This window comes from Charadrius vociferus, unplaced genomic scaffold, assembly GCF_000708025.1.
Source record: "Charadrius vociferus isolate BGI_N301 unplaced genomic scaffold, ASM70802v2 scaffold125, whole genome shotgun sequence".
Classification (NCBI taxonomy): domain Eukaryota; kingdom Metazoa; phylum Chordata; class Aves; order Charadriiformes; family Charadriidae; genus Charadrius; species Charadrius vociferus.
In genome coordinates, this window is record NW_009649036.1 from 4,355,161 (window position 1) to 4,381,592 (window position 26,432).

Here is a 26,432-nt window from a genome sequence, read left to right on the forward strand (position 1 = left end):
CTCATCTGATTATGCTAAAGGCAAGTCAGCGCTTTACTATGGACATCAGTTCTTGAGGAAAGTATGAAATCTCATGTGTGGGAAGAGTCCCAGCTTCCTCCTGCCCCTATACAGTATTCATAGTTACTTTGAAGTCATAGAAGAAAAAAAAACAGCCCAAACCACAAAACCAAAGAAACAAACTGACCAACTGATATATTTTGGGACAGAAGTAACAACACTGTATTAAAATCTCTGTACAGACTGTTGACCCTACTGAAATAATGCAGTGAATGCAATTCTTCCTTTCTGCCAGCATCTTCCACATGCAAGACAGCAATACAATTTATTATCCAAGCATCAGAAAAATTCTCAGGTTCTACTCAAATGTAACAGCCAGAAGGTTAAAGAATGCTTCTAAAAATTCAACCAAAATGATTCATAGAGACTTAACATTTCACTGGATAAAATTTTATTTTTTTTTATAAAAAAAAGATAGAACCAGATGCTACTTTTAAATGAAATCATTTATTAAACCAATCTGTTTTATAGGAGGTATATATATATTTTATCATTAAGACAACTTTAATGAAATGACTATCTACAAGAATGACTTTGATTGTTTTATTTTCATGTCACCATACATGAACGAATGAATTTTATGTCTTATGAAAACATTTTACTCAGTATCAAAAATGTACACATTTTAATAACCATTGCTATGGTCTGAAGGGATTTTTACATTTAATTTCAAAAATAAGTGTAATTTCATTGCTGTACGTGTTACAGCATAAGCTTAAATCATCCTATACATAATAAAAGTTTGTGTAGGTACACAGATAATTTTTCATGTTGTCACATACCTTCATGTTTGAGACACAAGTGAGGGATCTGCATTTCTCTTTTTTGCAAAAGGCTAAAATATGTACTGATGTAAGCACAAAGCAACAAAACCAGTTTGAATGGCACAAGAGTTAGCGTTTTTATAAATTAACAACCAGAGGTCTGTATTACGGAAACAGGTACATGAGATTCCAGTACTTTCCTTAGGGCTTTGCTCTCTGGAAGAATACCTGTTAAAAATATTAAAAAAAAAAAAAAACCAGTTTAAGACAAAGGAAATGTAAGACATGGAATGGTTGAGGTGTAAGGTATCAATCAGGTTCAAAGAGCTCATTTTCTTGTTTAATATACTGGTTTAACACACTAGGCTCAAGGATATGACTTGTGCTATTCAATTACACTCACACCCTCAAAAATGAAGCATTCTGACACATTATCTACAATTATAGCATCACTTTTTTTTTTCCTATGTCAACTATTAAACTAAGCCACAAGAATATCAAGCTATTGAGGAGATGGCAAGGTGCTGAGGATAAGTGACAGTTCTACAGATGTAGGTTCGTTGTTGTTTGCTCCTTCTTCCTAAATAACTGCTTTTATTACTTGGAGATTCCCTATAACTAAAAACTGTAAAATAATTCAATATTTCAATTTTACTTCAGGTCGCTATCATGACTGTATTGTGTGACAAAGTTCAAATGGAATTAAAAGCTATTTAAAGAAAAAAATCTTTACCTTTAAGTAATTTTTAAAAACTTTAGCATCAGGTTGCTGAAGTGCTTGACAGAATTCCTGTAAGAGAGAATAAAGAAATACTAAGTAACTAAATGAAGCAACAAGACAACCTGAGGTATGTTAGGTTGTGTATAGAATACCTTGTATGTAAAGTCATTGATATTAGTTTGGTATTTCCCTAATGTGCAATCAAAGAAAAGCATGTTATAGACAAAAAATTGTAATAGGCTATGAGAGGCCAAGCGCATTCTGGGGTGGAAAAAAAAAAAAGTATTTTCAAACACAGGGTATCACATTCACTTTTAGCTTAATAGACAGAAACAGGACTATCTACAAGGACTGCAATCAAGGAGTTTCTAAACGTTTAACTTTTTCAGTAACTTTTGGTGGCTTTGAAATGAATGTCAGATGAACATTTACACTGAAGAAGTATTATGTACGCACTAAGTAACTCTTGAGTACAGCAGAACATGTCTGTTACTTGAAAAACTTATAATCTTGGGTCAGAAAAACATTGGGGCCCTAGCAAGAGACAATACTTGATCCTTACATATATTTAATGCCACCTTAAAGTTCTACAGTTTAAGTCTTATAAGGAGTATAATTGTCTCCTAATGCAGCAAACCTGATTACTATAGTATCCAAATTAGTTGCAAATAAGATTAAGTTGTCAGTGTTCATATAACAGTCTCTTCATGGCGATGCTTACCATATGGCTAGTAACGCTTAACGTTGAGACAATGGTCAGATGTAAAGTTTCACTTTTGAGAATCCTCTTACATTACTCCAAAATAAGCACATAAAACCCCTACGTTTAATGGTGTACATAATTTCTGACAGTAGAACCAGTGCTGTGGTGGCCTAAATTCTGTACTGTCAAATACAGCCTTTATCATCACACTTTCTATACAGTCAACATTATTCATTTTACTACTGAGTTATTACTCTACGTATTCCGACACTTTTTCGTCGAGTTAAAATTTGAATTAGACAGTAACATGCACCGGACTCTTTTCTGGAAGGTTCTCTTGCAGTAACTTGACTCTGTATGCTAAATTAATCCTAGTCTGATATGCACTATCAGAGTAAGCTTTACTGAGGGATGGTAGGAGGTTAACTTAGTCAGTATTCATTTTGTTCCCATTTAACACCTATGATTGTTATGAGTTTTCAAGATGTTCTTTTAGGAATTCCTACCTGGATTATCTCAGGAGCTACTTGCAAAGAAGGCAAATACTCTTGCTGAAGATACTGAATGCACTCAGGACCCTAAAGAAAAGCAGTACACAATTTGTACAAGTATATTTTTGTACATATGGGAAGTCCTAGCTCTATACTGTATGGTACAGAAAGTTTGAAAACAGGTGGTCTACATGACTGTTTGACAGAGAAGTTATGCATATCAAATACCAAATGCTCATGTTATTCTGAGCTGTTAGCAAATAGAAAGATTTCTGAATCTTTTGTTACCTAGCAGAATACACTGAAAATTGCACTCAAATAAGAATTACAATACAGCCAGTCAGTTTGTGACACGTCAACTGTAAAAGTCAGTTAAGTAAGAAGGCAGCCCTAATTTCACTGACATATGAAAGAAAAAAGTAAACAAAAAAATTGGCAATTAGTATCTGCAAACTGCTTTACCATACTACTCCCATTGTGAAATTTAGTAGCCAAGTACCCCTGAACATAGCATTTCTCATCTTGTAACATTCACTATGTGATTTGTGGTGGACTAAACAGTAATAGAACAGAACTCCCAAACCTTTGAGAGAAGCAGACAGACAAGTCTGTTTTGGTTAACACATTAGTTTTTGTTTTCTTTACCTGCATTTATCAGATACCTCTCATCACAAGAGGGATTACTGTACACTGGCAATATATAAACATGACCCACTACGTCTACCAGGGAAAAGTGAATCAACTTCATTAATTCCGACAGAAGTTACCCTAGAACTAGAGCATGGTATACAGTTCACATGAGGGGAAAAGAATGTTTCAGATAATTTTTCTGTATTTGTATCACTAGTGTTAAAAGAAACAGTATTTGCAATAGAAGTTATTTGCCAAAGCTTGATTTCCTACAGATTTATCTCTTCATTGCTTTTGGGGTAAAAGGAACAAACTCAGAAGTTCTCCTCAATTAAAACACAATCTCTTCTCTGCTGGTTTATAACTTCTTTCAATTTTTGTGCAGTTTTGACTTTTACTTGCATTTGACAGAAAAGTTAGCCAGCAAGTTAAAGGGTGTAGCAGGACACAGTAACATGAACATAGAAAACTGTTTCATTTCCCATTAAAGTGCGACAGTACTTTCGTCAGATATTGCAAAATTCATTTTTTTCCATAAATGTTTTTCAATCTAGTCTCCTACGCATTGTAAGACACCATACCTTTAGTTTTCACAGAAGTAGTCTATAGTGCATCTGTAATTGCTCTTTTATGCCAGTTTAAGTACTACACTGAAAAGTGAAAGCATGCTAATTGATAATTAAACACAGTAACAATCAAGTGAGCAGATTTTTCTCCTTAATGAAGAGTCAATATTTTGCAGTAATTTATCAAGAGGTAGAACTACTGGATCCTATATCCCTACACAGAATTATAGGCATACTATTATTTTATATAAAGGTAGAGTAGTAATTCACCCTTGTAAGTATCTTATTTTTAGAAATTGGGAAAAGGACTAGAAAGAAACCTGCAGGAGTTATTCCCGGCAAAGTATTACACAGCTTACCCTTTTGAGATGAATTGTTTTTAACGTCACTGCACATTCTGATAAAGCCTGCAATGTAATACACAACATTAGACTCTCTGATTAGTCTATTGGTTAAGTATTTAAAGCCAAAGAACATAACAAGGCCCAAAACAAGGGCTAGTTTGTGCCATTATTCCCTCATTTTCCCCTCACACAATAACAGCCTCAACCTTCCAATTTTTGTTCCAGTCTAAAAAAAAAAAAAAGAAAAATTTGTTACAGCTGAACCCAAAATGGACTAAAAAAAAAAAGGCGCCTGTGTGTGTTCACTTTCACTGAACATTAGTTAATAAGTAATATAAGTCAATATTAAGTATTCAGATCTGCAATTCTCTAGCCTGATTTTGAGTGTAGGTAAACTACAGAACACAGTACCACAATATTCAATAATTAGTCACTCACGTATCTCAGTAAAAAAAAACGAACATGGCCATTGTAGATTTCTTAGCTTGAATCTGCCCCAAAAGAATGAAAGCAAAAAAAAATACCACCAAACCAGAACCATAATACACACCAATACTGTCTGGGCATCTGCTAAATCAAACGTTTGCTTCAAAGGTGCTAAGAAACATGCAGGAACAATGTGCTTGTAGACAAAGTCTGCAAAACCTACTGGTCCATCTTTACCTCCTGAAAAGAAAAATAACATTCCATGTTCTATTATTGCTTCACAGTTAGTAGCAGCTGCAAAAAAATTATGGAAAGACTGTCTTACCCCAAAGCTCCACCAACTTGGAAAGAATAATAAAACAAGTCTTCTGTGCAATAGGATCTGGGTAATCCACTGCTCCTTGAATGACAGTGAACAACACACGCTCCACATTCTCTGCACCTTAAACACATTAAAATGAGCTTGTCATTTCAACTTGCAGCATAAAAATATTTCTCTGCACTCTTACACTATTTTATATAAATACTGACCTGGAAGACATGTTTCAACTTCAATATAGCTCTTTTTTGCACAAATCTCAAATATTTTTGGGAAGTTTCCCCTACGATGCAAGACAACTCTTATTTAGGTTATAATCATCTGATTTTGGAGGTTTTTTTGTTTGTTTTCAGGGTGTGGGGTGGTTTTTTTTTGTTGTTTGTTTGTTTTTTTTGTTTGTTTGGGTTTTTTTTTAAGTTTTGACATTTTAATTGCTCTTCTGGCCTTTAATACACACAAAGGTGAGGGAGGTGCTTTGACCTGCTTAGAAATACAAGTTTTCTCCTCTACCCAAACCTGGCAGAGTTAATTAAAACTCAGCAGAACTGAAGTAGTTCACTTATCTTTCAATACGTGGAAAGATATTTTTATCATACTTCAAATTTCTGTGCTGTGTTTATGCTTATTTCTGTTTGATTCCTTTAAAAATTTCTTCACCCATCAACTACCAAAGTGCCTCTTTCAAGAAGGCTCTCACTATGTCTTAATGCCACCCTTTCCTTTCCCACAGGTATTACTGTCATTTTAGGATGGGGGGGAAAGAAGTCTGAGCTCCACCTGTCAGATGACTCACTTTAAAGCTTCTCAAGTCCCTAGCCATTTCGATGGTGATGGAATATAAACAGAGAGAGTTACTTGAAGAATCAAGCAACTGGACATTTGACTTCAAATTCGTGCTATGAAAAGCACTAATTCGCATTTGGACACTAAGGGTGAAGAAAACCTAGTAACTACATAGATAACTAACTCATATGATGCCTTCTATCATAAATAACAATATCAGGTGATAGTAATAAAAAACTACAGAAATACTGATGTGTGCTTCAGAAAACTAATATCACAATGAATACTGGCAGCTGTGAGCGGTCTTGCCCTGCGGTCTGACCATTGCTATCCTTTGTTAGACATTGTATGATCTCAGATTCACCCACCAAATACAATGATGCATGAGGATATATAATACACCATTCTTCTTACAGAACCAGTGATCACATATAAGCTGAAGAGATCAATAGGAAGAATATGCCTATTATAGCTGGACTTTACAAACCCCAAAATCTTGTGCAACAGGTAAGCAATAGGTAAGTTGAATACTGTATTTACATTAGCCCATTCTACCTTAACACAGTTAATAGTACTTGACAGGAAGGAGGCTAATGATTTTAGAGGACAAAACTCAGATGAGAATAACCATAGTGCTATCCTTTGAGAAACTGAACTACTTGCCTTGATTAGCTATGACTTCACTCATTCCACTGCCAGTTACTGTCTGCAGAAAAGCAAAGTAACTCCTCCGTAACATTTGTTTTTCCAAAGCAGCAGATTGGTCATTTTCTTCTGCTGGAAGGAGCAACACCTCAAAAATAGCATGAAGTAGCGGCATAAACATCTGTTGCAGAAAAGGCGAAACCTGCGTCTGTGGAAATTGGAAGAGGGTATCAAACACTTACAGAAATAGAAAATTTTGAAATTGAAACTTAAGGGCTTGTTACAATTCTCAGCTTTGATTTACCTTTAAAGTTAGTATTTTCATGTACCAACTACTTATAACAAAGTGAGTCACATCAGGGTCACCATGAACATGACTGCATCCTGACTTATACGCCACCTATTGCAAGTCTTTTGCACAAAAATATCTAGTCCTATCTGGTCTCATTCTGAGTAGAAACAGAAGCTTTTTCAGGATTTCCCATCCTTCTGTTCAGACAGACACTATTTGAAATTCCCTGAAATATGAAGGGGGGCTATTGTAAAGTCAATGTAGTTACAGAAAATGCATCTCTAAGATGTTAAAAACTGACAGCAAGCTGCCTTTTGTAGTACTCGTCTTTAAAGACTGTTCAAAGAAAAAAGTTTTACTGAGCTGAAATACTACTGGCACTACAGAATAAACCTGACAGTTATGTCCTACATGCACTGAGAAATATGAAATATGCAAGGACACTAAATTAGTTGAACACTTATAAACTGAAAAACTGAAGGTGTGCGCTATTCAGCAACACTCTAGAGTTCCATAAAGAGGCAACTCGTTCATTTCTTAATGCTTAAGCAAGGTTTTATCTTTAATCCTCTCTTTACTGTACCTGGAAAGTATTCAAGGCGAGACTATCGAAGCTAGGATCTTTATTTTAACATATTGTAGTAAGAATGGTACAGTACCATACAAAGTTAAACATTACACCTTAACAGGGTATTTGTCCAGCCCTGGACCTGTAATTTTTTTTTGTTTTACCTTCAACTTACACAGACTATTTTTAATTATCTAATGTTATCTTGAATTGCTTTTAGTATAACTTGCGAAAAGGACTAGAGTAATAAGAGTCTTCCTCCCTAATTTCTGAACTACTTGATTTTTCAAAATTCCTTCTCTCTGCTCTGCAGATGAGATATTAACAGAGGTCCACCTGCTAGATTCACACAGGTATATTATGGCTCTCTTCTATGGCTCACAAAATGTACTTCTCTTCTAGTAATTTTAATTTTGCATTCTGCTGAAAAACTTATTCAAGCTTATTTGAAGGGCTTCTTCGCCTTCTCAAACAGCAATGAATTTCCCATCCCATTCACAACAGCGCGATATTCTTGTAGCAGCTCCAGGGAATGAACTGCGAATAACAGGTTAGTAACTTCATAGATTTCATTAACTTTGCATTTGAATGGTTTGAAACTAGGACGCTCTCAAAGGCTACACTTCAAGATAAACAGCTGACAGTCCTGCTCCTATTTAAAATGTATCTCATGTCACTGTTTCAAAACCTCTGTATTTGTCAATGTATTCTGAATAACGATGCATTAAGTCTCAGCCTACGTTTTTGTGCAACACCACTGCATCGAGATCTTGAAAATCAGTATTCTTCCCTATATGTGCATCTGGTATTTCTGTATCTCCTGGAAGTCTCGTTATATAAAATGAGAAAATTCACTTCGTTGCTTGCATAGTTTGTAATATTAGGTTAACACTTTGGTGGGGGGCATAATAGTGTCAATAAAAAAAAAAAAAAAAAAGTGCTGCAATTAGCATTTCATTTTAAAATATTAAACAAAAAATTTAGATAACAAAAAAATTTAGAAACATCAAATTCTGAGACTAATCAACAAAAAACACTCATGTAATCCCTGTGAGTCCAGCAATATACAACTGTGGTTGAAGACTATGTTTCCCAGTAGAAATATACTTATTTATTAATTGTGAGATCAAAGTTCTGACACAGAGCTATTTTTCCAGAACCAGAAAAGGGAGATATCAGCAACACTTTGATCCTGAAAAGCTTATGCAATATCATACCTTAAACTTAGCTGTTATTTGGTTTATTAGAGGAATGAATTCTTGAAGATCTTTTGCTTCACAGTCTTTGAGCATGTGTTCAGAGGCAGAAGGAATGAACGGAAGAACTTCCTCCTCTAGACAAATAATCATGCGGTGAAGGAAAGTGCGGACACCACTTCTCAGAACTTCTTTTTGTAACGGACAACTGAGAGCTGGCAAAAATGTTTGTAAGCAGTCCAGATAAACCTCTGAGCAACCACATTGTTTTACAGTTTGTTTATTGCTGAAAGCCTTGCTCGTTCGGCTGTAAAAGCAATACACCAAGTTTTATTAGCTCATGTTCTAATACAATGAAGAAGCAGTAACACTGAGAACAACATATACTTAAAACCCCATGCACTAAGCTAGAATTTCATGAAATGGGAGCCAAACACTGGAAGTAATGAGCAGAATTACTTGATACGAAATAGCCACACTTTGACAATTTTTGAGAATTAAATTCTAACAGTTTATAAACAACGTACGATTAGAACAGATACACTCAGTTCTGTGAGGAAGGGAATAAATGCTGGTTCATTATAAACTTGCTCAATATTCTCTGTATCTACATACAGAGCAGCCTTTTCTAAGGGGACTTAGCTTATTTTCTGGGCTACCATAAGAAATTCTACAACCACTGATGATTTTCTAGGTCAATAAAGCACAGGTAGAAACTCAGCCCCTCCTCCCAATAGATCCTTTATATTTCCCTTTTACTCAAACCAGAAACACACAGAACCACTGTGCTGTACCTACCTAGCAAACCCAACTGCATGATTGAGGCAGTCAGCCAGTGCCATCTGTCTGTCCTCATCTTGTGCCATCATCAGTTTTTCTAACAATACTTTGAACTTCTCCATCAGCGGAGTCAACAAATTCCTCATTAGAGCCTGTTTTCTTTCTGCAGAGTATTCACTGTTAACTATTAATACTCCAGCTGTTTCATAAATGAAAAGTTGATCATCACTGCTTAACAGAGCCTGGTAACCATTTTCCTAAAGTGGAAGATAACAGGCATAATTTACTAAATGTCCTTTATCAAAGTTGTCTTCTCAAAGTTTAAAGATACTACTCTTTCTTTAGTCATGCCTAAGTAATCTCTTTAGTACATTTACAATAGTTTTAGTCTTTTCCTACTTACGTAGAAATGTCAAGTACATGTGAAAACATAGTTGAAGGAACAACTCTTTTTATACAGTTCAGACTGTAGATGACTCCTAGATACAACCCATCTCTAGACAATGCTCCCAGAAACCCACATAAACAGGATTAATAAAATTAGATACAAATGTAAGCATGCGAGTGATCTCACACCAAAAAAGCAAGACAACTATTTGTGTTTAAATGTTTGTGTGCTAAGCTCAGGCACACTGATGAGTAAGTGCAAGCCTTATGTATTACAAAAACCTGCTGTGAATACTCACAGGAGGAGAAAGTTCCAGCAGGTCTTGTATTCTATTCAGAACATCTTCAATAAAGGGATTCATTTGCTTGCTGAACGAAAACACAGGTACATAACACTATTTAGAAGCGTGTGCATTTTTACAGGTTTCCTGTTATTTTACTTAGGCAAGACATTAAACTACCTTCTCAATATAGAACTCCCCTTTAAATATCAAAGCACTGTTGTAGAATGACCTGGCTTACGAATATGGTGCTTGTGGTAGGCCAAATAGATACACGGTATATTGGGAAATAAACATTTATTTATTTTCCTCATTAAAAAAAACCAAACATGCATAAATAGCCTCACTTATTTGAGTGAAATATTTTCAATAACAGCTGAAAACTGCACCTTTCTGAAATCTGAACCAACTTGGAGTGTCTCCTGCCTCTACATTAAATACATGCCTATGAAGTAAGACCAACAGGACAGGATTGTTTGAAGGGCCAAATAATATAGTAATACACCAAGTAAACTTCATCAGTATAAATTCTGTAAATATTCAAAATTTGGTCAGGGACAGGGAGGATTTACTCTTGGAAGTCTCCAGATCCACTCACTCTCAGTTCTGCTCACTGAGGAAAAGCAGGGCAGACATTTACACTGTTGATCAGTTTTAACAGCTAATCAAAATAAGCTAAGCATATGTATTAGAGCTCTTTGTTCTGTGACAAGTTTTTCCACTGCTACCTTAGTATTACACAATAGGACAATCCTGCTAGAGCACCGTTTTCATGTATTACCTCATTGCAGTCCGTTTGAAGCCCAGCTTGTTTCAGTGACAACTGTGATGTACAGAAGGGCTATGTATGGTAAATTCAGAGCAATTTGGATACATTTGTAACAGCCTTACTCACTTAAGAGACTTGACAAATCTGGAAAAGAGGTAAGCTGTTCGACTTCGTACTTTGGGACTTGTATGGCGAAGACCACGGTGATCTAAAAATGCCATCTGCAATCAAGAGAATATCTCAGTCTTAGAATCTTTGAACAAGGAGGGGAAAAGTTAATCATCCAACAATTTAAGAAAGCCAGCTTCTTTAGTGACCTTCAGAAAATTTTTTAAGTCAAAAGAACTTATCTAGTCTTACCTAGTTGAAAATGCAAATGCCATGAAACTTACTAGAACACTTGGAATGTGCTGAGGTTCAACAGCAAAGAATTTTTCATATCTAACCACTGTTTCAAAGAATTCCAGGGTCACTGACGTATGTTGATAGGCACTAACACCAGAAGTCACCAGCTACAAATAAAAGCATTAGCAAGTTAGTACTTTAGCCATTTGTAACATCAAACTTCAATATAGGTGACATGCCAGTAATTAAGATGAGCCATTTGAGCTGGAGTGTTCCAGTCTTTATTAGCATTTTTAAATAGCTCCCGCAACACACATGCTTACCGTTCTCATCATGTCTTGTAAAGCCGTAGCTTTTGTAACATCACCAGAGAAATGAGCACCATGAGATACAGGAAGAGCCTCAGCCAACATATACAGCAGCCTTATTGCTACTTCCACTTCCATAAATCGCGTAGTCTGCCAATTTCTAGAGAAAGAATACGAAGACTGTGTTAGTCTGTAGTAGCTTATGAAATAATCACAGTTCTACCGTGTTAGTTAGTATTTTCTTGTCAGCCTTCTTCACATGAGCAGCACGAAAAGAGCAGATTTGAACCAAGAAAAACACTGTAAGATCTAGGCAGTGTTTCAGGATGCTTCTGGAAGACGTTATCAACATATGCAGCACCCCTCCATCAGAGCACTACCAACTTTCTTTTACCAGTTTCAACTTGAAAACTACAGACTTCTTGAAGTGTTTAGTTAAGTACAAATCACATACTATGATGCATGAACAAGCCACTCAGCTTCACGTAAAAACAGGGCTCACTGAAGAGCAAGGTACAAGGAAACCACCAAGAATACTAGATTCCTATTTGTATACACACAACTGTCCTCCCAGTCAGGCAACTAGTAATAGTGTTTCTTTATTTACACGCATAGTTTCCAGGATTGGTTCTGCTCTTTTTGTAAGAAATACTTCATTTTTGTTTCTTTTCGCTATTCAGCCTTGGTTTTCTGACAGCAGTAATACATAACATTATTTGCCATATCCCATAAGCATTTCCTTAAGGTATAAAGTGAACACCTGCCCAAATGGCTGTTGCTGTGTAGGTAAATGACAACGATGAATAGACATCTCCAGGGGAAAAAAAAAAAATAAAATTAGCTGCCATTTAAGGTTACAAAGAGAAAGCTTTTTCTTCCTAAGCGGCTAAGTAGAAGATTATACAAAGTCATATTTATAATGAAGTTGTAACAAGCTCATTCTATCAATTGGCTTCACCTTGCCACATCACATTTATGTTCATTACAAACTTTGATAGTTACAAAAGGCAAAAAAGCTAAGGGCATCGTGTAAACAAGTTACAAACCCCCAACTTACTGAAGTGTAGTGTTAAAAACTCTGCGGACAGACGCCAACAGTAACTCTGGTGAGACCTGGGCAAGTCTGTCCAGCAACAGTTTCAACTGTTTTCTGTACTCCACAAACATCGCTTCATCTTCACCCTACAAAACATTCACGTCAGTGAAGTCCGTATTTTCGTATTCAAATTAATCCACAATCGTTTTAGACAATTACACCTAAAACAAAAACATGTACATACAAGAACAGTATACCAAGCTCAGAGAATTTAGTAATTCTCACCCTATGCTCTTGCAACATAACAGCAGGTTCCTTTTTTGGACGCTCATAACATGTTGAGATCCACCACATTCAGTCCAGAAACATTAAAAAAAAAAAGCTTTCCAAACTGAAAACTAGCCAAAAGTACAAGAAGGAAAATACTTTTGGCAAAGCCTTAATGACCCAGTTCTTGAAAATTGACTCACTCCTCAAAGATGTTCTTTCCCAGCATCTAGCTTAGTTTTAAAATTAAACTGAGAGGAACATTTATGACAGGCTGCATACAGTTTAAGTTAACCTTTTTAAGACTATAGCTCTCCAAACAGCCTGAAGCAAAAGTAAGTCTAACAGACTCAACCATTATTGCTGTCTGACAGAGATGTAAGCATGGGAGGAAAGTGAAATCAAAGACCTTCCACTTCCTTTAGCTTATTTTTGCAGAGGTTTGACCATCTGAAGCAGGTCAAGCAGCATCTCTTAAAGAGTTTCAGTACACAATATTTCTCAAATCTTTTTGCAAGACAGAAGCTATCTGCAGAAACACACAAACTCACATTGAACAAGCCAGCTCAACAGCTATGTTTAGCTTATAGCATAGCCATATTTGCCTAGGAATAGTTCTGCACAAATGCAGCCAAAAATATTCTGCTACCTGAACTGGCTTGGATATCCCTTCACTAGGTTGTTTTGTCCTATGCAGGCGTGCCCAGAAGTTAAAGAAGTTTTCCACATAGGAAAAAAAATTCAGCCTGCAGACCTTTGCCTTCTACCTTCAAATCCTCAGTCTATGAAAAATATGGATTTTAAAAGTGTAAGCAAGTTTTACTACATGTAATTTAATTTGCATTTGTCTGTTTATTCGTATAACGCGATACCTCGTTTTCAAAATTATATTCTTCATCATATGTCAACTTCTTCATAACAGCCAACATGATTGCCTAAGATAAAAACACAAGTATAAGCATAAAAGCAGACAACTAATAAAAAGCAGCAGTTAAAATCCTACAGGAGAAGAAACATTAAAGCAAGTGTTAATAATTTACAATATTTTAAATCCCACTTGAATTACTGTTTTCAGAGATTTAATTTGGACTGTTACTTCTGCTAAAACAGATAGATTATATCCAAACAATACACAGATGCTATTTCAGATACACAGCATAGATGACTTGGAGCTCTCAGTCTCTGACAGTATTATCTAGCTTTGTGTCCTACTTGTAATCTCTCATCTTCAGTTCACATTGAAAACAACAATTAAGATGACTAAACTAGACAGAAGAAGCTAAACAGGTTGTCCAAGATCCTATTTTAAAGGGGCAGATCATCTTAACCATAACATTAACTTCTCTAACTGCTCCACATCCTTGAAAAGTTTTTTTGGGACAGGTTAACAAGCTGAATTGGTTCAGCAAAGAAACCAAGAGTCAGAGCCAGGAGCAGCAAGCAAGAGTAAGAAAAGCAAAACCTTCCCTTCTCAGTAGCAGCAAATTGTTAGATCAGTTAAAGCACTGATGTGCAATTTCACCTAAGCAGGGACTGTTGGTAAGTCCTAAAACAGGAATAAAGACTCGATCTCATCTCTGCTGAAGTCTCAAACTCTAAATGTATCACTTTGATCTTACTAAGCATTTACTAGTTCAGGTTTTTAAGAACTCATTTAATATTTAAACTACAGGGAGTATTTAATTCCGTTCATGCTTTCCAGGGTGGATAGAAATTGGACAGACACACAGTTAGCTAAAAGAACTGTTTAAAAATCTACTGTATTTTAATTTTCACTTTAGTTTAGCAGTTTGTTCTGGGGAACCTACAAAAATGTGTATTTAATCTAAATAGTCCAAATGGACAGAAATCTATTCTGAATAATTAAAACTGAATCAGAGGCAGACCACTTTAATGTCTATGATAACAATACTGTGTTAGAAGTCATTCCTATACCTACTACCAGGTGAAAAAACCAAGCTACTTTTTTTTTTTTTCCATGTTGGTTAAATACAGTAGCCAACAGCTTTTATTATAACTATAGCAAATGAAAATGCTGCCTGTATCAGCAAGAACTTGATCAGCATTTTGTGATTCTCTTCCAGTACTAGAGGTTCTGAATATGGATAGCCATAAATTTGACAAATACTAAACAAGGGAACAAGGTAAATTAAAACAAAAACCACCCAAACACTTTTGACAAATGAATCACAATAACATTTTTCATTTGAAGTGCAAAACCTGAAGTACTTTAACACCAAAATGGACCCATGAATTAAACTTCAGTTACTGAGGTGAAATTCTTGGTGATCTTGCAGAAATAGACACTTGTAATACTTTGAGGAAGAACATGGTCTAATAGCAAGAACGTGATCAGGCTTTCTAGTGACACCAAGTGTCAGCATCATCTGTGAGAAGCCTCTGCTTCTCTATATTAAAATAACTGCAAAACATTAGTGCGATACGCCTGTAGCCAGAAATGCTTAGAAACACCTGCCATTTTAAGAATTAAAAATGTGATCCTGCTAATAAGAAAAAACTTTGGGACTTTGAAGGCACAACAAACAAGACCTCCTTTTTTCCTGTTCAAATGATGAATGAGTGGAAAGTGAGAATTTCTTAGGTGCAAAACTTTAAAGGAATGCTGCTAAGCACACAATTTAAGGGTTAAGACAGACAACAAGAAAATTTAGACTATTTCCAAATACTTTCTTATTATGAGTTGGATGAAAGAAGAAAGATTGGTATGACCGTTTCTCAATTTAACACAAATCCTGAAGAAGTGCTCAGTAAAATTAAGAAATAACTATAACAAAGTTCTTCAGCATGAAAGCAAGTTTAACAAAAGAATAGATTTCAGAACAGTAACACATTCAAACGTTGGAGTGTGTTAAGTGCACTGCAGTAGTAATTTGGTTTAGAACAAAAGAGTTTTAAGAACAAAAGAGACGTAGTAACAAAAATAAAAAGATTCAGTGATGTTATCAAACTTCTCTTATTGTATCACCTCACCCAATTTAAAAAGACATTTGACAAAACCAGATCAAGATAATCTAGACCACAGTGTCCTAGTTTGAGTTGGGTTCAGTGGCCAGTCCAGCCCGAACCACAACACAGTTATCCAAATTCAACTTTTCATGTTAGAACAGGTACAGAGTTCAGTTTTCTTTGTAAAGGAAAAGGAATCACAGCTGTATGAACTTACAAAATACCCACACCAATCTAACCAGTTCAGCACGTAAATTAGTACATCCACATTGGTGCTGAAGGGTTACAGGGAAAAGAAATTAAAAAAGGACTGCGCTGAAAAAAACCAAACAAGTTTACTACCTCCAAAACTGGACATAAACCTTATTTATTAAACTTCATGCGTTGTATATAAACTTAATCTTATGTATAAACTCAAGCATATAAAGCTAAGCCTAAACTTAAGATTAATGTATAGTTTAATGTAATGACTAACATTTAACTGCTCATTATAAGTACAATGAATTGCAGCTTCTTTCCTAAGTTTAACTTATGATACTATCAAGGTTGAATTTTATGACAACGCTTCCCATGCTTTTTCCGATCCTTTGGAATTAGGTTTTAATAAAAATACAAAGCCTCAGGAAAAAAAAAATCTCCTCTTCTATCTTGATTTAATAACATTCTATCAACTGTATACAGACTGTATAGGAGCTTACCAACATATGCTTAAAGGTTGCTTGGGAAGACCAGCTCTAAAATAGCTTTCATCTTCATACACAATTCGATATAGGTTTACTATTTAAAGAAACAGCTGTAGTTACTCAGCAGAAGGTGGAACACACTGTCCTTACTTTTTAGCCTTCCCTTTTAATTATTGTCACACACACATTTTAAGGCATATAAATAAAACATGATTTGTTTCAGCACAATGATAAAGTCTGACCCAATGTGTTCTTGAAAAATAAGTCTGGTAAAAAGACAATACGTACCTCTACATTAGCTTTTTGTTGGTCTGAAAGTGCAGAAAGCTGTAAAATAAATTCCAAGTGTTATTTTTTTGTATAATAACTCCTTTATTACTGTCTAACAGGAAGAGACAGGTTTGCTTTTTTAACAGCTATATGATTTGAAAGCCTTCTTCCCACTTAATGCAAGATTTAACCCAATGCCTTCAGATTTCTAAACAACGCTATAGAAACAGAATGACCACAGCCATTAAAAAGATACTGAACGCTTATTAGTCAAAAAACCCCACTACTTTGCAAGTCAGCTTGCACATAGTATAAGATTCATATATTCCCACAAAAAAACAAACTAAATCGTATGTCAAAAAGTGATGTTAAATTGAAGCCAGACATATTTACTTGTTTCAAGATGTGAAGGTAGTCATAACAAAAGCCAATGATATTAGATGAGATGTCGTCATCTTCGTGAATTAGGAGTTGCAACATTAGGGCCACTTTTGCTTCAATAGCTTGTAGAGTGTCTTGAGCACTCTTCATATCACCATTTTTTATCAGTTTAGTCCAACTAGCTATTAATGCTTGCCCCATCCCATTGACCAGCTTAGAAAATCTGGCCAGAAAATCCACATCATCTTCCTGCAAGAAAAAACATCCGATTAAAAATACTAGCGGAGCTCACGTTTAAGCGTCATGAGTTTACAGACTGTACTGTCCATGTCTGGTATGTAGAAGAAATAAAACCAATGTTTGTCTCCTAGATAGAAAGTACAATTATCTGGTTCGTTTTGCCTGGGGAATGGAGAGAGAAAAATTAAAGCAATGCCACATTTGGCTGTCCTCCATTATACAACAGTAGCTTGCTTCATCTCTTCAGATTAGTTTGTTTCTCTTTTTACTTTACAGCAAGAAGCAGGTTCAAAATAAAAGCAGAAGCACATACCTACCATAAATTTTAGGCTGTATAAGAGGAAAATCTTTTTATGGGAAAACTTCAAAGAATTAACAGCTGTAGCTCACTTCAGAAATACTGATAACGAGTAACTTTCAGTACTGCCTGCAAGAGTGAGTTAATATTAAGTATGTATGGCTTGCTTTTGCAGAAATACATTGATCAGAATTGAGAAATACCCCTAGACTAGTCACCCCACACAGATGCTTTGCTCCCTGCCATAACTGGACGAAAGCAGAAGAATAACAAGTCTTCCTCACAGAGACTGAGGTAAGATTTTTACAGAAACACCTCCTGAATTGATGAATGCCTGTTTTCTGCATTCTAGTAGGAATACAAATTTGACAAAGGCTTTAAAATTAAGAGATAACTGCCTTGTAATCTAAGGACTACAGCTTCATAAGGGTTGGTTCCTCTTTCTCCACGGCAGGTAGCAAACAGCTGTTTCTTAAGCACCGCAACTGCCAGGGAATGCGTGTTTGGTTAGTAGGTATATTTTTCCAGCTTATAGATAAGAATTTCAAGCCTCATGTCTGATGGCGCAGACATGCAGAACAACATATGCGCCCTTAAGAAAGCTCTTTCCCCTATCTAATTATGCACACCTGATCTAATGTCTCACCCTAAAAAACCCTCTATCTTGGCTACAAGACCTATTATGGAATCATTCAGAAGAGAAGATTCAAGGCGATGAAACACAGAGCAGCATTAACAGTAAGCACAACATGCTTTAGGGGAGGAACAGCAGTTACATAATACCTTGCTTCTAAAATGAAAAACTCACGCTGAGGATAAATGACATGCAGTGTGTTTTAAATGACTAAGCAATATTAATAACAAGCTGTAATTTAAGTATGAGAAAAGTGTAAGAAGTGTTTAGCTTTGATGCAGAAGCACAACTAATTCTCCCTAATCTGTGAGCTTATAGTGTTCTGTTCATTTGCTTATTTAAGCACTGTCAGAAACCTATGACTCATTTCTGTTGTAAAAAGCAATACACAAACCTGATCAATACTGAAGAGACCAGCAGACTGCAATACTTGACATAAAGATTCAACCAATTTTGTTTTGTCAATTGGGTCCATTCCCTTATTTACAATTTCAAACAAACAATCACAGGCTTCTTCCCGGAGAACTTCCACAGACATGTGACCTAGCAGCATATTTATAAACCTTCAAAGAAGAAAAATAAAAAAGGTTATTTTTATACATACACAGTACCATATCATAGAAGCTTTATATTGCTTGTGTGCATATTTACAATGGTTTCTTTTTATAAGACAGTTTTGAAGTCTATCGTACTGACTAAACCAAACATTTTATACACTATAAGGAGAACCCAGCAAACTGTAGTGTCTATTTTGGCCATTGTATCAGCTTGGCTTGCAAAGTCAATCACTCTACTAAAAATCCCCAAACTCCAATGATTTGTATATAATTGAATTCCTTTTTCAAAGATTAATTTTAATTTTGTTTCATAGGACTACAGCCAGCACGCTATCAAGGTTATTTTTGCAAAGATATTCCATCAAAAACCCCTTACCTTTCATTGGCTATCAGGCTCAAATCTATCCAGGATACATAAGCTCCAACTACTTCAAGGCACTGGCATGTCAACTCTGAGTTATTATATTGATAGTTTTGTAAGATTTGGTACCACGATTCCACTAAACTTGGAATGCACTGTTCCCTCATAGTATCTTTTAACAAGGTGTTCCTACGAGCCTCCTATCAATACAGAAAAAGGATAAATCAGTCTTGTCATAGATTAGCACTAGAGGAAAGTAACATTTTAAAACGAGTCAGTAACATTAAATTGGCTAACTCGGCCTATTAGTTTTTGTTTGCTAGCTCTTCAAGCAAAAAATACATTAACTGAAAAGTATGAAATCATAAAAAGTATTAAACAACATATGGCTTTTGGATCTAAACCACCTAATGTCTCTAAGGCAGAGCTGCCATAGGAAAAAACCAACGTCTCTGCAAGTCTTCTGCTCTAATTAAAGAGAACTTTTTGGAAATTTAAAACAAATATTAATGCAAAATAATAACTTGCCTCTGATGTATGAACAACATCCCGGTCTACCAGTTCAGCATCAACAGCCATCAGGATTCTGAGGTACATATCGACACCTCGTGGATTAAGGTCAACTACTGATAGAATATCAAAAAAAAACTTGGGCCATTTTGTGAGATATTCAGTAACAAAAAGCAATGCAAAGACTTGCGCTGCTTTGTTGCGAATAAAAGTCTTCTCAGGCTGGGGATTCAGCATCTGGTAGAAACAAGACATTTTATTTATGTATTCTTACGAAGTTAGAGAATAATCATATATGCTTGTTGATCTCTGTATATTGATTAATGTACTACCTTTCCTCCTGTCTGAGATCAATAAAAAGCCTTATCTTTCCAAGGATTTTGAAAAAAATTTAGCTAAATTGTATTAAACAGGGAAAACATTCTCTCTGTGTGATATAGTCCTATACCTTTTCATTCAGTACTAAGACATTAAGTGTACTATTCAAGGACTAAAAGCTAGTTTGTTAGTTTGGCGAAAGGAATAAACAAGAACTCCCAGAAAAGAAGTTATAGTCCTCTTGTAGATAGCTTGTGCCAGAGTTAGATGTTAGATTTAGAAACCTCCTATACTGTTCTAAGTTCATCAGGAGGAAAAAAAAAAATAAAATCTGTCACTACTGATCTCTCTCACTCTCTCATCTTCCCCTTTTCCATAACTCCTCCTAAGTGGAACAGCTTGCCATAAAGAAAAATTAAAAGCAATTTAATCCATTTCACAATGATCTGTTTTTTTTTTTTTTTTTCAAATTGTATTATGTTCCATTTCCTACTGTTAAGCTTTCTACAAACAAATCAACTATGTTAATTTCCAGTTCAGCTACAGTAACTAATTCCAGAAGAAACAGCAGCCAATACTCTGCCGTAGTACTAACAGGAATGATGCTGTTCATTCATAAATATCTGCTAGTACCCTAAGTAGACAGGAGTAAGGCCAGGAGGGTCTTGAACACAGAATTACTGCTCCTCCTCTAGATGCTCAGAGACATCAGGAATCTAGATTATACCCCTCTAAAGTAAGGCTTTTAATACTCCTTATTTCACACACAACTGATTAAACCACAATCATTATGTTCAAGCACAGACTTCTTTACAACATCTGATTTTAAAAATTTCTAATAAAGATTAGCATGTCAAAAGCTTTTAACCATCAGATACTGTGTACCTTCAGGAACCCACCTTTAAACTCAGATGGCAAATTAAACATTTAGTCCATACTCAATGCTTAAAGTTAGCCTACTATGCAAGACTGCTGTGAAGGGACATACTTACCTGCGCTTGCAGCCATGTTACAAGTGTTTCCCTAATTAGCTGCTGCTGGACTTCAGTGAGTTCAGAGTATCTGAAACAAAGCGTGAGATCAAAATACAACTGCTTTATGACAAGCGCACCATTTAGTAAGGTAAAAACTCTTGTAGTACCGTACATAATACTCCATATTAGTGTAAGTGAAAGGTTCCTAGAAAATGAATTTACATGGCTATTTGCGTATTAAGTTTTTCAATCAAACACATAAAAATAAGGAAAAGCATTTTGGATTACATTTTGAAGAACTACTGCCTCCTGTATTGGAGTTGGAGCTTGAAATTTGCAGGAAGACTGCTCTATCAGGGACAGGACTTACGAACCTGAGAAAAACACACATTTGACCATAAGCCGTGGGGAGAAGGAAGCAGCATCTGTATATGCTGAAACTTGTTTACAACACACTGAAGACTGTCAATAGCGAGCACAAGGAAGTCCTTCACTGATCTGACCTACAGTACATTTATTATGAGATGTGTCAAAACAAAAAAAAGCAAACAATTCTGCTTTACATCATATGTACAAATTTGACATTATAACCAGCCAACCTCAAATACTACCCACACAACATGTTCCTTCCCAGGACTAGCTAAGCCAAGAACACTCTCCCTGCAATAGAGATAGCTATAGCTTTGGTACAGTCCCTAACAGGAATGACTGTTGAATGTGATTCCAGTGCTCCTGTCACAAGTAACTATTCATTAAGGAGACGAAAAAAACAACCCCAGTGAAAACACTCTAACAAAATAAGAAACAGGAAAACAAGAGAAAACATAATGCAAGAAGCAGATGACAGGAAAGGAACAAGCAGAGGAAGGTGGACAAAGAGGTAAAAATCAGGTAAATAAAAATCACAGAACGTTAAGTCTTTCATTTTTGCTCTGATACCTAATTGTGAAATCAGTCGCAAAATACGTCTCGTTTCTATCTAAAACCTGACCTACATGTTCAGTGTACTGCAACCAGTTACAATGATATTCCAAGAGGCAGACACCTCTGCCACAGCATTCCAGTTCTGACCAAAGCAGCCTGAAGTGTGAAAAAAATACAGTTCCATGCAATTATTTCAAAGTATTTTTTCCTAAACTTATGATTCTATGAAAAAAAAAACCCACACAGTGAAAAGACTGCTTTCTCTTAATGTCTCTGCCATGGTTATTGAATGAATAGGGCTTTGTCTGAAGTCCAGAAGCCTGTACTGAGCAAGGCTGCTGCTGCTGCTTGCAGGACTCTCTTCTGCAAGAATCAGCGATAGTACAGAATAAGGCTTGAATCTCCAGAAAGGAAGGACTAAGTAAGTTTCAAGCAATCCTTGGTAACTGGGTCTGTGTCCTGGTCCAAGGATTCAGACACAGGATTAATTTCTCTTTTCATAATTTTACTTTTCAGCAAGGTCTCTTCTAATGCTTGGGCAAACTGCATTTTTAGAAGACTCTAGTGTCTGGATTTGTGAAAATATTTACTTTAGAGCCAGCTATGGTTCAAGGTCTCAGCGCTTTTCGAACTCGCCATGTGCTCGAAGGAGGAGCGAGACCCGGGCACTTGAGCCAAGCTGGCCAACAGGATTATTTCATGCCATGAATGTTACATTCAATATAAATTACGAAGTTTGCTGAAGAGTGCTCTCTCTCCCTTGATGGCTGCAATCCTGAGAACTTCTTGCCCCGGTGCCAGACCCCTGAGCCCCTCCCTTCCTCCTGAAGCCGTAGCACTCGCAGTGTCCGACATTTGCTGTCCACTGCTGGGAGTGCACAGCTTCCAACTGATATAATCAGCTGAGTATAATCCTTGTATATTTTATATTGCTATTGATATCAATATTGGTTCTTTAGTATTATTAATGTTAGTTATTTATAGTCTTATTCTATTAAATCTGTTTACATTTCAACCCTCGGGTTTCCTTGTTCCTTCCTGATTCCCCTTCCCAGGCAGGGAGGGGTCATCGGGTGATAGAATAATTGTCTAAATGACAATAAATTGTTGTGCGTTCTTCAAATCATAACAGTCTGTGTTGGGCGATACACAGGTGTCAGACTAGTTAAGTACAGCATTCTGCTCAAAACCCAACTGCAGCTCAAAATCCAACTACTCCTCTCCCAGCAAAGGTGAAGAAACGCAAGGAAGTCCTCTGTACTGGATTAAAGCCACCTCATCAAGCACACTGAGATGACAGATACCATTTTAAGTTTCCTGGCAAGCAGAATAAAAAGGGAAAATTAAATAGATGTATACGGCCAGTGTCAAGAAAGATTACTCACTTGAACTTAATTTGATGTTCCAGAACTTGAAAGCAAAAGAACTTGATGTGATCATCACTAGAAAAGAAAATGCTGTTACTGGTGGAAACATGGTACGCTTTTCTGGGAAGAAAAAAATTCCTTAAACATTACAAGCAGGTGGTCCCTTTGACAAATCAAAATTATGTGCATCAGACAAAACTGCTACTGCTATTGCTTCAAAGCGAAAATGACAAATACTAGAGCAGTTCATTAGGTAAAAATGAACAACTGTTAAACTAACATTTATGTTTGCTATTAGAATCTTTCCTTTTTCTGTAGCCAATTTGTTATGCTTTGATTTCTGTATTGAACATACAAAACTGCAATGCTTATTGTATCCCACCTTTATAAAAACCTGTCAGGCTTCTGTAATACGTTTGGGGTCCATATAGTACACTAAGTGCAATTTGTACACTATATCTCAAAGAGCAAAGCTAAAGACAAACTGAGGCATAGATTAGCAAGGGACATTCCACATGCTATACAATTTTCACAAGTTTTTTATCCTATAATCTAAAAATTATAACAATCGATGTATTTTGGTAAAGACTGTAAAATGCTGGTTTTGTGTGGTTCTGTTAATTACTGCATAGTCTGTTGGAGCCAGAAATTTTGATAAATTACCTACAAAAAAGCACTTGCTATAAAATACTGTTGTTATTCAGGAGATATACATCCCTCAGTTTCCTTCCAAACAGAATTATTCTGTGATACAGCAACAACCTAGTATTTGAGATCTAAATACACAACTTCGTGCAAAAACAGCGGTGACTACACACTCTTTGCATCTTGAAAAATTGGATGGCCTACTTCACACAACAGGGGCAAGGAACTACTACTGAGATTACTGCATATAAAGCCTATAGTCTCACAATAGAAAATTTTCAGCACTCCTCTGCCCCCCAAAAGATAGCGCTAGAACTCACTCTTTTTCCCTGGACTTCATAAAGCAGCAGTCTTTAGAGTACTAAATTAATATGGAGTTTTATTTATACATTGCTCTTCCTTGAAAGGCATTATATAGAAGCCACAGATCAACTTATGATACTAAAAATAGTATGAAGACCATACTAACTTTCAGCAATTTACTTTGCCTATTATGCTGTAGAGCTAAAACTAGACCCAAACACACTACTAATGAAAATAAACAATGATTCTTATCTACATTACCTGTATATACTCTGAGCTAATGCTTCTGCACAGACTTGCCAAGCATCCTGAGATATCTTCAGCTGCTCAAAGTAGGCTAGTGCCTGCAAACATCCAAGTAAGTTTCATTTAAAAAAAGAAAAAACAAACCACAGGGCAAGACCTCTCATTCACATTTAGACTCACATTTAAACAGCTCTCCTTCAAAAAAAACAAACCGTATTTGGATACAACCAACTATTTATGTGGCTCCCTAATTACCATAACACAAAAGTGTTTCTTCAAATTCTACTATCAGAGGTAGTCATTTCCACTTTACCTTTAATATAAAGATTTTTGTTACTTGAAAATAGAAGAAATGTTGAGGTTAGAAGGGACCTCTGGAGACAGGGTCAACTACAGAAAGTTCCTCAGGGCCTTTCCATTTAGGTGGAAGTTCACATCAAAGTTAAAATTCCTTCCACATTCCTTCCACAAATTCTAAAGAGAAAGCATTTTAGATTTTTCACTGAATACAAGTCACTATTTTTCTCGCACCAGTTTAACTGTATTCTACACCTCAAGAAACATTTAAACACTGATCACCTGACAACCGTCAGTTTATGAATCTGTTACAGAGACTGGAAAACCCTACCAAATTTTAGTAAATCAAATTGCTTGTCAGAACTTCTCAACAGCTTTTGACAACAGTTAACTTGATCTAATTGCTTTAAGATTTAGTGTCTCCTATTATACAAAACAGTAAAGTAACTTTTGAAACAGATTAGATAGACAGCATTATTTCAATTCCACAAATGCATGCATTTCAGGAAGGTTTTTTGGCTGTTGGGGTTTTTTGGGTTTTTTTTTTTTTGCATTAGTTCATAATTGTTTCCATTCATCAAAGTAATTATTCAGTGAGTCGAAATAAGTTCTTAAAACAAGAATACACTTCCTATAGGTTGTACTGGTAATTTTCTCATACAGAACAGTTTTACCAGAAATTGTTTGATACTTTCTTTATATGTTACATCTTACGTGACTAGAGAAAAGGTAAGTCACTTTTTAATATAAAATATTTCAAAATTAGGCAGACTGCATAGGTCAATAAATCTACAAGGTCAAATTTTACAGTGATATTCTATTAACAGAACACTAAAGATTAGCTTCATCCATCCTTTCAAGAAGGACAAATACCCAGAACCAACATATTTAACAAGCAGCTTAGCAATACTAGGCTGCACCAAACTACATTTTTAACTTTTATACATTCCAGGATTTGTTTTATGAATGCAAAACAAAGGTACTAACATCCACATTTCTGAAAGATTTTACTGGAGGTTATCTTGTAGACAGTTAAATCAACAATCAATCAGTCAGCAGAAATATTTTCTCATTAAATAGTTATATAAATTGTAATGCCTTTCCATAGGAGCATCTATCAAAAGACAGATAAAAAAAAGATGAAGTAACTGTTACCCATACACGATGATGACTTTCTTTATGCCAATATAAACTTCACTACAGTTAGTGTCTTTTGATGAAATGTGTGTTTTCTAAAGGTAGCTAATCCATTCAAATAAAAAAAAAAACCCCACACCTAAGATTTCAAAGGGCAATTGCAAGCAACTCATTGTTTTCAGTGGCTGCTTTTCATTCTGTGGGAACCTACGTAAGGTGCTGAGCAACAAGTACAAAGAATTGAAAGGACTGAAAAACTCAGAGTCCAGAAAGATAAATTCTATGCATGTTAAGTGTAATTTCACAGAATTGGTGACACGACCTTCAGCTTACATTCTTGCAACATGACTTTGTTTTCTACTTGCCACCTCAAACCCTATGTATTGGTTAACCAAACCCCCCCCCAAAACAACTCCAGCCCCTCACCCCCCAAGAAAATACGAGACTTCTGCACTGAACCAGCACCCACAATTATTAGAGAGATAAGCAAGTTAATTACGTACTCTTTGTCTGAAGTCTGCATCAGCATTTGGGTTTAGCCCTAAAAGGGCTTGTTCATCCATCTCTATTGCTATACTCTTTGTTTCCTACTCCTAACTGGTTTGCCCACTTCTTCTAGAAGAGAAACTACGATCATCT

At 35.9% G+C, this 26,432-nt stretch overlaps 1 protein-coding gene across 1 annotated transcript; it reads right to left on the reverse strand.

Annotated features, from left to right (window-relative positions):
- Positions 1 to 467: 467 nt before the first annotated feature.
- Positions 468 to 26,432, reverse strand: XPOT (exportin, tRNA). The gene is made up of 24 exons (XM_009887814.1): positions 26,297 to 26,432; positions 24,375 to 24,457; positions 23,184 to 23,240; positions 20,893 to 20,962; positions 19,601 to 19,819; positions 19,088 to 19,272; positions 18,549 to 18,717; positions 16,995 to 17,231; positions 16,620 to 16,658; positions 13,554 to 13,616; positions 12,436 to 12,560; positions 11,394 to 11,538; positions 11,118 to 11,237; positions 10,852 to 10,946; positions 9,975 to 10,044; positions 9,307 to 9,545; positions 8,530 to 8,815; positions 6,471 to 6,660; positions 5,031 to 5,147; positions 4,830 to 4,945; positions 4,295 to 4,342; positions 2,755 to 2,826; positions 1,558 to 1,614; positions 468 to 1,052 (listed from the first exon to the last, which is right to left on the reverse strand). The coding sequence occupies exons 1-24, from the start codon at positions 26,354 to 26,356 to the stop codon at positions 1,026 to 1,028; spliced, it is 2,889 nt and encodes a 962-aa protein (XP_009886116.1). The 5' UTR covers positions 26,357 to 26,432; the 3' UTR covers positions 468 to 1,025.